This window comes from Lytechinus variegatus, chromosome 14 (genome assembly GCF_018143015.1).
Source record: "Lytechinus variegatus isolate NC3 chromosome 14, Lvar_3.0, whole genome shotgun sequence".
Lineage (NCBI taxonomy): Eukaryota > Metazoa > Echinodermata > Echinoidea > Temnopleuroida > Toxopneustidae > Lytechinus > Lytechinus variegatus.
Genome location: NC_054753.1, coordinates 32,376,307 through 32,389,281, shown reverse-complemented (window position 1 = coordinate 32,389,281; position 12,975 = coordinate 32,376,307). Strand labels below are relative to the sequence as shown.

General features: G+C 36.2%; 1 protein-coding gene across 1 annotated transcript in view; it reads right to left on the bottom strand.

The window, feature by feature from the left end:
• Nucleotides 1-2,821: 2,821 nt before the first annotated feature.
• The window catches only part of LOC121427472 (ephrin type-B receptor 2-like), a 31,037-nt gene continuing 20,883 nt past the window's right edge, over nt 2,822-12,975 (bottom strand). The window contains exon 3 of the mRNA XM_041623874.1: nt 2,822-3,575. Within this exon, the coding sequence (XP_041479808.1) occupies nt 2,889-3,575 (687 nt within the window). The 3' untranslated portion in view covers nt 2,822-2,888. The remainder of the gene's footprint in view (nt 3,576-12,975) is intronic.

Sequence of the window (12,975 nt, the reverse complement as noted above, 5' to 3'; positions counted from 1 at the left end):
TGTAGGATCAATTCATCCAAACTATTGAAATTGGCAGGAAAAATATCAAATGGAAAATATTTATGAATTATTAGAACATTAATTAATAAATTAGAAATATCAAATCACACAAACAGGGAAAGAAGAATAACTTTTCATAAATTTCTAAACAATAAAGACATAAAAGTGTCTCCACAAAGAAGCAGATGCTCATCAAAATGAAAAAGAATACAATTGCTCAGACAGGAGCAGATATTAAATAATAGTTATCTGTCGCCACTAGCAGGGAAGAAATAAAAACAACATTCAGACACAATCATGGTTGAACTTGGGATTCACTAGGGTGGGGAAGAGGAGACTCATCCTATGTTTACAATCAAAACACAAACACCAAATACGCAAGCAATTCTATCACCTTCAACAGTGACCATCGTTTGTTTCCTCGCTCTCTCTATCCATCCCTCCAATGCTTGAATGCCACTATTTCAGGGGTTTTTTTTTGTTCCATATCTTTGTCATGCACAAATGGTGCAAAAAATTGCCTAAAAAGGTTTTTCCATTGTGTATTCTTACTCGTGTGTGAAATAAGAACATAAAGTTTTGCACCCCACTGCAAAGGGGTGTGCTCTCGTTCGATTGCCTTTTTTTCTTCAAATGTTAAAGCGGGTATTACTCCTAAAATGCACCTGCTTATGTGAATGTATCAACCATTGGTTCATGTAGCTACCCCCCTCTACCCATCTCTACATTCCCTCTTGCTATCTCTCCTCTCTCCAACTTTCACATTCAAAATCAATTGTGATGTCACAATCAGTATTAAGAAAGTGGATAGGACGTTGGGGGTTTTGCTGAATACATAATTGACCCTCTCTTGTTTTTATAAGCACCCCAACGAACAAAATGCAGAAGACATTTGCCGACACTGGAGTGGCAAGAGGAAGCGCAAGCATATGGTTTTCGATCAACAGCCGACATCAGGCCCTATCCATCATAATGAAAGCATATTTTCCTACATAATCTGAATGGTGAATTACAAAACCAATATAAAAAAAAAACAGTCACGTTGCGCTGGCAGGGATACTCTTTCCTCTAATTTTGATAATTTTGTTGTCTTTTTGACAATATCAACATAAATAATTAAACAATGGTGGATGAAAGAACGGAATGATGCTAACATGGATTTAATTTAACTCTCTAGAAGTAATCATCATGATAAAGCATTGGTTTACTATACATATGTTGCAAGCCAACCTTTCCAAAGAATTAAAGCTTTGCATGCATTTTTCTTTAAAAACCTTCAATCTTCTTATCTTCTGGTTTTCAAAAGCTCTAAATTATAAACATATTTCTTTTTGATTACCTCTTCTCAATCATATCTTTGATATTATGAAGAAGAAAGAATATCTACGGGTTTAACAACAATCTACATAATTCCAACCAAACCTTGCACTAGCCTGCTGGTTAATTCAAATTAAAAATGAAATGTGTTTGTCAGCATCTATTCCTTGCTTAAAATAATCAAATTCAACAAACTGCCTACATTAATATATTTTTAGAAACTTCTGTAAATATAAAATTCTCAACTCACACGTTTTTTTTGCATCTTCATACATCAGAACTCATTCTTACATGTATACCAGAGTAGAATGCATCAAAGCATCATCATACATTTATAGTTCTAATGTTGGGTTTCCATGGCCCTCTACAATAAGTAAGTCAATGCTTTGTTGGTCGCTAACGTGCGTGAATCAACGCAACGCAATTAGAGAGTCAACTGTATGAAAATGGACATCGCTATATTACTTCTCCTCAAATGCTTGCTATCCAAAGTGAGTGAAATCAGCAGGAGGGGTTGGGGAAAAATCACCAAGGTTAAAATCATAGAGGACAAATGAATTTTGATTTGCGACACCGTCAAATGACAGGTAATTGCTGGGGAATGATGTGTGTAGCAAGGCATCTAATGACATCAGACAAGGCACATGTGCTCCCATTAATTTAGATAGTTTCCTGTCAATTTTATTTACACTTGGCTGGCCTTAAAGACAGAAATTCATAATTTGCCATAAAAATTGCTGAAAAGCAGTGTTTGATGGATGTCTTTGTCTGAAATTATTAGAGCTCATAATCAATGTTTTGTTCTTAGATTGGGATTAACTGAGGTGGGAATAAAATTAAATGAATCTTTGCTCTTTGATGGCATCGATGGTAGTAAACGTTCACCAAAAATCAATAAATTATTCTTCTGATTTGAGCATTTCCATGGTAACAGTGCAGTTCAGCTTGCATGCCCAATCTCTGTCATCATAGGCAAGCATGCATCTCTCTTTATCGTGATAAGATGTCCATGCTTTACTATAGGCTATCAGAAAAATAGAACATTGATTCTGGATCAATTATTAAAACCAAATGTGGGAGGCTCACCCAAACCATCTATCTCTGATAATTATTAATGTTAATCTCAAATGGACAATGATAAATTCATACTTGATTAAAAACCAATATTACACCCAAACATAACTCTGGCTTATATTCATTCATTCTAACTAAGCTAGTGGTTCCAGTTCCATTGATCACAGTTCGCAGGAGGGTGGGTTGATAACCAGAGGTGCTGGAATGTTTTAATCAGACATAATAATAATTTAGCTCTTGTATATAGTACATACCATATACCATTTAACATCTCTAGATGTTCGACCCTCTAAATGTTATTGGTTGCCCGATTCGGGCCACCAAAACTTAACATTTTTTCAATAATGGTTGCCCGAGGTGAATTTCTGGTGGCCCCGGGCCACCGCTAATGTCGAGCCTTGCATATACCATTTAACATCTAGAGATAGATGTTTGACCCTCTAAATGTTTGACTGATGAAAACATTCTGGTACCACTGGTCATTTATTATTGAGGATTCAAAAAGGAAGGTACTGACCTTGACAACTGATATCATCTGCACCTGCTTCATACCCTGGTGAGCATCCGCATCCTCCTTGGTTGAGTGACCATATCCCTTCATTTTGACATATATACTGAGGCGTACTACCCGGTGGTACTGGCTGAGCGTTCCTTATACACGTCCCTGGAACCGTAACAAGAGTGTGCGTCTCTGGACCCTCATTGGTCTGATTAAAAATCGCAAAGTCCAAAATCACCTGAGGACAAACTTGGTAGAAGACACGCACCTGCAGCAGGGCCATGCACGCCCCTTGGTCGCGGAATGCTATGTAGAAACCATTGGCCGTCACGGGCCCGTAGTCCTCAATCCGCACGTTGACGACCTCCTCGTCCTGCGTGTCGGGATCGGAGAACCGGCCCTCGGCCGCTATCCTTGCTACCTTCTGGTAAGGTGGAGAGCTCCAGTCTGGCGACGTTTCTGTTGCATCGTCGGTGTCCGACTGATAAAAATACACATCAAATGTTTCTTTACATAGTTGGGCATCTACGATGCCAGTACATGAGTACATTGTGAATTTAACTTCTACATGAATTCTATTTGCTCCTCTTCTTTCAATATAAGGCATACGAAGCCAGTTGTCTCTAGGATCACTTACATGACAAGTCTGATAAATCCTTTCATAGCTTGCTCCAGACTCTGTCCACTGCAATAAAAGAGAACAGATAAATAGTTTATTAGTTTGAATGCACACTATGTAAGTTTTAACAAGCTAAATGGCAAATTTTATCAATTAAAAAAGCAATGATACCGAGTCAGAAAAGAAGAAAAAGAAATCAGTAAACCAAAGTAATGACAATAATAAATGCCAAACATATATACCAAAAACATCAAATTATAATAATAATACATAGCATTTATGAGGTGCCAATTTATCTAGTTGCCTATTCAATGGCACACTATATTAATCCGGCTATAGCTCCAGCTGCTAAGGGCGCTTGGTGCATTCAAGAAATTAATCCTGCCATGTACCCATTCACCTCACCTGGGTTGAGTGCAGCACAGTGTGGATAAATTTCTTACTGAAGGAAAACACGCCATGGCTAGGATTCGAACCCATGACCCTCTGTTTGAAAGGCGAGAGTCAGAACCACTAGACCACAATGTGCCAAGATACATCTTGGTTGAATTAGGTTAGTCTGTAACATATTAGATCATTATTTTTAAAAATCTGATTCTTACATTCTTAATACAACAAAATTGTTTATAATGAGTGGATACAATACCACAGAAAAATCAGTAAACTCAAACAAGCAAATAACAACAAATATTTCATATTTTAAAATATACCACATCAGAGGAAAGTGTGGAGTAACTTTTGACGATTTGATGGTAACATTGCTGGAAGAATCTTCATAGACACGATCAATGCCAATTAAATATTCAAAGGGCACATTATTCTAATTGCTATTTCACAAGTTGGGAAAATAATCAGTTCACCACATGGTCTTTTTTCGAGCAGCCAGTCGCATATTAAAGGTCAACCATGATCATTTTGGCCCAATTTATAGAAATTTGTTTTACATTAGTAAAGAAATATTCCAGCATCTCCACCATGCATTATCATCACCAATGTCATCATCATCAAGAAATCGACATCATCATCGTCTTCATCAATATCATTATCATACAATGTGGTCTTCATCCCAAGACTACAGAAAGCTATGATCATGATAACAGTCGGTCATGAGAAACAACTTCATGACTGGTATCATAAATAAATGGTAACAATTCTCATGGTCTTTTCAAATATTATGAGTCACTGCTGAACATGGAGTATAGCATACAGGTACTATAAATGTATGCAACATATGATACAGTAAGATACAGTAGCTACGGCCTTTAAACCTTGATTCAAACTGTCTTTGATAGTCTTGTATGGCCAAAGACACCAAATCGTAATCAGGACCCACTGACTCATCACGATAAAAAAGGTAATTATGTCTCATTAAGTCTACCGGGTTTAATGACATCTGCATATTCCTGTTTGGACTTCATTTGGTATAGCATTATGGTGCATTCGGTGCTCCCTCTCTCTCTCTCTCTCTTCCATTCTTTCTCGAATCACAGCATTAAAATAATCATTACAACACTACCTTGGATGATGATGGTGTTATAGGCTAACAAGATCAGCCACAGGAGGTTGGGAGGAAAGATCTATAAAATGCTTAGTGGGCAAATTCAAGAAAAACTACTTTTACAAAAAACATATTATTCTTACACAGTTTTTAAAGCATAAAAAAATTGCCACAAGTGATTCTGTAATTTACCAATAAATTTATTAGGCATCCATTGATTTTTGTTTGTCTTACGGAGATGCAATTTTATGATTTCATCTTTTTGAGACACCTTGGATTACATAGTAAGGTCTTGTGATAATGCAACTTAAGCTTTTATTGCTGGAAGGACAGGATATTAAATACATCAATTTTAAAACAGGAATGAAGCTTTTGGGAGAAAAATCCACTTTTTCATCAGCAATGATCTTCTGAGACAAGATCTTCACTGTATCTGCCAGGATTACTGTACAAAGAGCAACCCGCTTTTAAAAAGCCGCATGGAGACAAAAAGACCCTGAAAGCAAGATTGCGATGCTTTGCACGGAAATTTGGATGGCCTTTTCGGCTCCGGGGCAATGAGAATCTTGAAGCTGAAGGAGATAAGAAAGAAAGTATCAACAATAACAAGTTTATGTTGGATCGTCACGTGAGTCATCGTCGGCGGCAACGGAGTCCAGTAAGCATAAAGTATCAGCTCGGCTGTCTGCGTTCATATCCCCATTCCATGTATCTCTTATTATATCTAAGTGCTCACCCCATAACTTGAGGCTACCCCAGACGGCAGGCACAATTTATAACCACTTTTCCCCCTTCTCTTTCACCCTCTTGCCACTATGGGTATGCTGAGGGCCTTCCTTGAAATGTAATGATACTTGATTAGCATAATATTTGCATGGGACGGAGAATTTAGGGCGACAATCGGCATATTGCGTTTTGCTGGCATTGGCGCCATCTTATATCCTTGTTCATCTCTTTTTACGCAGGATTTTCTTCTGGTGAAGCTTGCCCTCCAGGCTAAGCGTGATATTAACTCGATAATTGCGCGAGATAGGTTGATTTTGACAGCATGCTAGCATTTCGAGTCTTAACTTTCCTCTCTTTTGCTTTCTCTCTGTGGATAAGCCATGACACGAGGACTAGATTGGATGGTACGAGGAGCGAAAACTTGAGGCACTTTTTACTCAATTTTGGAACAATTTACTGCTCTAATGGTGTTGAGACTGAACACTAATTAGACAGCTGTACTAACCCTCTACATAGAGGTATGTGGGAATTAACATACTACATTGAAAACATGAGGAAAAAAGATGTTGCTTTAAACATACAAATTCAAAAACAAAAAAGAAAAATCATTGTAGCATTTATCAACTTACATAGTATAAAAACATTGACACTAATGTTAACCTACATGTAGCTGTCCTTATATCATGGATACCCAATAATATTGAAACATCACAAGCCTTTTGTGACATACACCTGATGTACTTCACCATTACATGACAAAATAAAATGTATGGACCACAATGTAGTTCATGAGGATAAAGGATAAATTCAAAGTTACACTCATATATGATCTTGGATACTCCATTCAAGAGCTTGAATACCTGTAATATAAATTATATGCCTTATGTAATATGATCTATACTGATGAGCATGGAAAAGTTGTGTAGTGTAAGTGATATAGTAGTCATATTTGTGTCAAGTGCAACACATTATATTTCATTATGCTGGTATATTTACCCAAAAGTGCATTCTACTCAACTTTCTTACCAATAGTACGTAATAAAACATTGGTTTTTCAGCTTAAGTCATTCCTATTAATCCACCATACTATTTCTACTTAGTGATGGAAATGTTTCATAAAAATAAACTCCTGGTTGTTTTCTAGATTACAACCACCACAAAATTCTTTTTACTCATTTATCATTTCCATCTTTCGTACCAATGGAAATGATGTTTTAAGAAGCTGGATTACTTACTGGTCATTTTGAAGATTAATAGAAACCACATATGCAAAACTGTAAATTGTGGTTGAAAGTCATGCGACAAAAAACGTGACTACCCTTTCTTGTGAAATAATTACAAATTCAGAACTGAATTATACAATAAATAATAAGTAAAGATAAATAAATACATCACAGGTCATGGAATGATTATGAAAGCTGGCTAACCCTCTAAATAGATGGTCCTTTCTGTTTTTTGCATACTTTCACTAAAAATTTACCCCCCCCCTCTACCCCCCCCCCCCATTTCATAGCCCTTTATATACATGTATATTCATATTGAACACTTATTATATTACAAAGGATTTTAATAAAAATAAAAAACATGGAGAAAGATGATTTTCACCAATAAGAGGGATATAAAGAGAGACAATGATGAGAAAACAAAGCTTTAGCTAACCAAATGAAACCAAATAATTTCTTCTTTTCATATCTTGAAATCAACTCAAATGCTTGCCATTGTTTTAGTCTCCATTTCAATCCAATTGATATTTGAATTTTTAATTGTCTAATATTCCTCACATTTTAATATTGTATTTCCTTTTTCTTTCTATTTTATTATATTTAATGAATTTTTATGTACACTTGCTCTTTGAAATTTAGTTATTATCTTTGAACATCGTAAATTGTAATTGTTTGCTTTTATCCGTGACTTGTGAACGTTTTATTGTAAACATGTTAATTTCAGCCTTCTGGCTTTGTAACATGTATTGTTTTTCATACGAAATAAACCATGATTGAATTGGATTGAATTGAAATGAAAATAACTAGTAAAGATATGGAAAGTGGATGACACTACAAGCTGAATAACCTGTGATTTGCCTAGGAAAACCCTTGCTGGTATATCCTCCTAGGGATTGGGATGTTTCTCATATGACACAAAGCAGTAATCATCTTCATAGAATCAAAGCTAAACCATCGGAAGACATCCCACCTCTAACGGAAACAGATAAGGGGGCGGGAGGGGGTAACATGGAATAAACACAAGGACGAAAGCTGATGGAATGAAAAACAAAGAAAAAAAACAAGGTGAGTGGAGGATTGTGGGTAAAGGAATGTGTATTCTACCTTCTCTCACATGAGGAACCATGCCGAAGGTGAGAACTAAAATAGCCAGATTTTAGTGGCATTTCGATTCCTCCAATCTCTCTAGCTCTCTGACTAATTCTCTCAAGTCCCATTCACCATACTCTAGCCATTACTGAGGGGCTACATTACAGGGAGAAAGATCTTTGCTTTATGCAATCTTTGAAAACTGCATCAATAGCATTCGGGGTCACTCAAAAATTAGCTAATGCAGTTGAAAAACTCTTTTTTTACAGTTAAAATAAAGAAATCACAACAATCAATAATTTTTGGGGGGTATTTGGTTGGAAGAAATTATTTTAACATCTTGCTATCTGAGGTAGAAAGCAGCATATCATCTAATTGAAAGTTCTTACAATTATATTGACTTCATTCACATGATTTGAAAAATGATATTTAAAACTATACATTAATTCTATTCAAACTATTTGATCTCTACAATAAGAAAATTATTGTTTTATCGCTTTTCAATAAATCTACTTTTGTAGCAATTTGTTGTATGCTTTTTACCCCATCTGAAATAGAATTGTATTCTATCCTTCCATCCATTCTACCTATTATAATCAGCTCCTCAAATGTTCAAATATCTTTGATCTGTTTATCCCTCCATCCCACATGCATCCAGCAATCCTACTATCCTTATATCATGTCATCTTGTCTCTTTCTCACATTCCCTCACTCCCTCCCTGAGATGTAATCCACCCTCTCCTCTTCCTCCTCCTCCACAAGTATTCTTTGCCGGCAGGTGACGTCTCTCGCGGTGAGCTAAGCCAATCAGAAGGCTTCGTCGGCAACAGAGGCAGGTGGTGTTTGTCTCTGCGCGCCTCTGGTTCCATCGACACCGAAAAAAATGACAAATGTAGCGTGCGTCTACCTCTAATGGTGTGGGCAATGGACAAATCTATAAGGGATGGTAGATGATGGGACTGGGATGTTCGTAACTTGAGATAGGAGATATTTTTGTTGAGCTTTATGTCTTTGTCTGCATTGCTCCAGCAGGTACAATATATCTCTATGCTAATACAGGACCTGGAGCCATGGATAGCAAGGTTTACAACACATTTCTTTTTCAAAATTAGCACTCCAATCTTCTTTTGACTGGAATTTGGGAATGGTGATCGTCCCAAACTTGAATTAAAAAACAAAATTTCTTATACCCCTTTCATAAACCCAATTATGCGGCTAATAGGATGGGTTTATGAAAAGAGTATTAGACACAAATATTCTATGTTGGTTGTTCATAGTATGTGTTAAAACTATACTGCTAATATTGTGCAGTGGTGCTTGTGGTTAGGTCTGTTCAGTGGTAGTGATGGTATAGTGGTCTTACTTAAATTTTGTGAATTATGGGTAATTATATCATTGCTTAGCAGTGATAGGTATGGACAGGTGATCTGTCCGAATTCTATGCACTACCAACCTTGTCCATCAGTATCACTTCACTACCTTTGTCTCTCAGCTTGTTACAACACAAGGATGACCATTCAACTCTCATCTATTCATCTCAAGTCCATTCTAAGGCTTCTTACAAGGTCTACTTTCTCTTTTCTTCCTGCTAAATCATCACCTACTGGTCCATAAAGACTGATCCTTCTCCTCAAAAACTTCACCCCCTTTGATCTCCAAGTGGTCTTTATGCATCCCACCATAGCCCCTTATATCAGGCCTTGCACACCCTTCTGAGTACCCTGACAACACCCCCTGGACAATACCACCACCATCCCTAACAACAAAGGAAACAAACCATCTTTACCTGTCACTAATCCATGGAGATAAGTCCTTTTTAAATAACAGTGGAAAGTAGCCTTTTCTTTAGAGATTTAACCCATTTTTAAATAACAATTGAGTAAAGCTCTTCATAAATAACTGTGATGTAATAGAGAGTATTTGACACAGAATAGACAAAAATCACTTACAATGAGTGAGTAACTCTTCAGATTTGAAATTGAATTGGCCATTGTACAGACAGGTTTTATGCACCCCTCTCCCTCTTCATTCTTTGCCATCTTATTACCCCTCTTGGATTTAGAATATTCTTCTTCTGGTATCAAAAGACCAATTAGCTTCCTACTTCAGCGACCAATGGGGTCCACAGTTCACCTGGCACTTTCTTCCAATGATGCAAAGATTAATCTAAGTAGGCCTTTTTTACTAAATCTGGGGGGGTATAATTACAGTTTTAAAGAAGTAATCATGGGTCTCCTTCAAAGCTTGTTTGGCATTTGACCTCAGGCCTGTGGGGAAGATTAGAAATGAATCTGACTAAAATAATTAAGATTCAAGATTCTTTTAAAGGTCAATGTATGCATACAAAGGAATTTGGTTTCCAATTATTCCATAATCATATTATTAATCATATAAGCTGTATCAATGCAGATCTAACATGACAGAAACTCATCCAAATAATGTTATTCTTTCATTTCTTTGTTATCAGAGACTTAATAAATGCCTGTAAATCTCATAGGTTATTTCACAAAGAACGCCATCATTTAACTTTTCTATCATGATTTTCCTGATTTTTTCCTGTATCCAAACAAATAAAAAGACAAAGCAAAAATGTTTTTAATAAAGATAACACAACTCTGTATCAATCAAAGTACACAACCCAACTAACTTCATGTACCAACTACATAAAGTTTAAAAATACCTGGCTTTATTTAGCATGTACTCTGTTGTTGATATCATGGAATAAGAATTCTTGTCAGAAAAATAGACCATTCAAATAAAGGGAGCACTTCAGATGACAAACTTTTATAGCATCAATTTACTCTACAATGACTAGGGTCATCCTATACTATACACTCAAACAAGGTCCAGCAAATAGAACGAAGGGGAGAGAACAGTTTGCCAGATTAAAGGGCATCATTTTTGGTGATCTAAGTTGGTCATTGGGACTAATATGGCCAGTAATCCAAGTCTTATATCTCAATAGACATTAGAAAATATAAAATAGAATAGATTTATTAAGTCTATGATTGCCTCTGTCTACGTCTGAAGGTTGAGAAGAATAATCGAGCAAAGAAAATTGCACACTAATACATGTAAATGGTACTGCTTTTATTCATCCTTTGCTCAATCGATATAAATGCTGTATTTATCTCGACAAATGATCACTTAACATACCAATAGGAATAGGGCAACGGTCCTGCTCATAATAACCAGTACAGAGGTGAGATAACAAGAATATGTAACACACAGGATTTTCAACCTATTAGGTATTTTTGTCTACCTCTACCTGAATTTATGAATGTTTATGTTTATAAGCCATATGTTGAAATGACCAACAAAAACAACTAATCAGCACTCATATTCTTTTCAAATTACCTTATTTTTCATCATTCATGAACTTCACAACATAAATCAAAAGATTTATACCTTGCCAAGTAAGAGCTAAGCTTTTACCTTTAACTCACTTTTCACTGCATGATATCACAGTGCACAGTGAATATGAGCAATGTAAGCAGACTCAGTTTGCATAGAGTATGGACTATTTATTTTGAGACAGAGCTCAGGCCAAAGGACAGGGGGTACTATCCAGTAAAGAACCTCAATATAAATCATATCACTCTTTGTTTGCAGACAGAATAGATCCACAAATATTTCTTTGGAGAAAGAAGGGAACTGCAGACAGATTTTGAGGAGAAAGTCATGATTTCTATGTCCCGTTTCTCTGGGGAGAAATGGGATAAATTTGTTTTATTACCATTTCTGGAATGGAAGCCGGATTTGTTTGGAGAACGTTTGTTCCCACCATACAATAACCATATGACCAAACATAATCCTACCCCTCAAAAATATCCTCCCCCCTCAATCCCCAAACCAATCTTTCTTCTTTTTTTTAATCAAGACCTATAAGCTCTACATATCCTATAATGTACCTATGTCTTTATGTAGGCCTATGCATAACATTTTTATAATTTTTCACTTCTTTAAATTGCTTTAAGAGCAGTCTATTTCCTTTCTATGTTAACTTATTTATTGGCCACTGAATTTAACTTGAATTCAAATATTTCATCTTCAATAGACATAATGTGAACCCTTAAAGAGTTGGCATTACTGCAGCCCACCCACTTACATTTTCTATTCTTTGAAAATTATACATTTCATACAATTATACTAAACTGAAAACACATGTTGTAGAAAGGCAGCTAAGTCAATAACTCATATTACCATGTTTATTGAATTACATACTCATCTCTAAAATACATTATAATAATAAAAACATATTACATACCTATCAAGCACCCAGGGAGGTATTCTCTTGGTGCAATAAAACATCAATTCAAACACAGTTTGAGACTATTCTTCCTTCCCCCACTTTCAGACAAAAACATTTTTTGGAATCTTTTTTTAAACAAATTTGAAGCTTTGAGACTAAAAATATTTCAACTATCCGAGTTCAGACTACAATATTTTGTTTTAGATTTGCAAACCAGAGGGGTTTTTTATATATATATGTTAATGGTCTTCCCAATAAGATGCTTTTACACCACATTCTGTGATACCAAACAACTTAAATTCCAAGTGTGAATAGCCTCTGATCAAGTTCTACCAGGCATTAGCCACATCCATTTAGAGTGGCAGTAAATCACGCTTAATCGTGACACATCCACACAAACAAGTCTAGCCCTATTAGCCCTAACATAGTCATAAAGTGGTAGAGAGTAGATGGTACAAGCATGGAGCCTACATGTACCAGTAAAGGGGTAGGGTAGTGGGGTAGGGTATAAGCATGGACCCAAGCAATATATAGGGGTATGGTATAAGCATCATAGACCTAATCATTATAATGGGTACGGTGATGGGTTATGGTATAAGCATTAAAGACCCAACCAGTATAGGGGTACGGTAATGGGGTATGGTATAAGCATTAAAGACCCAACCAGTATAGGGGTAC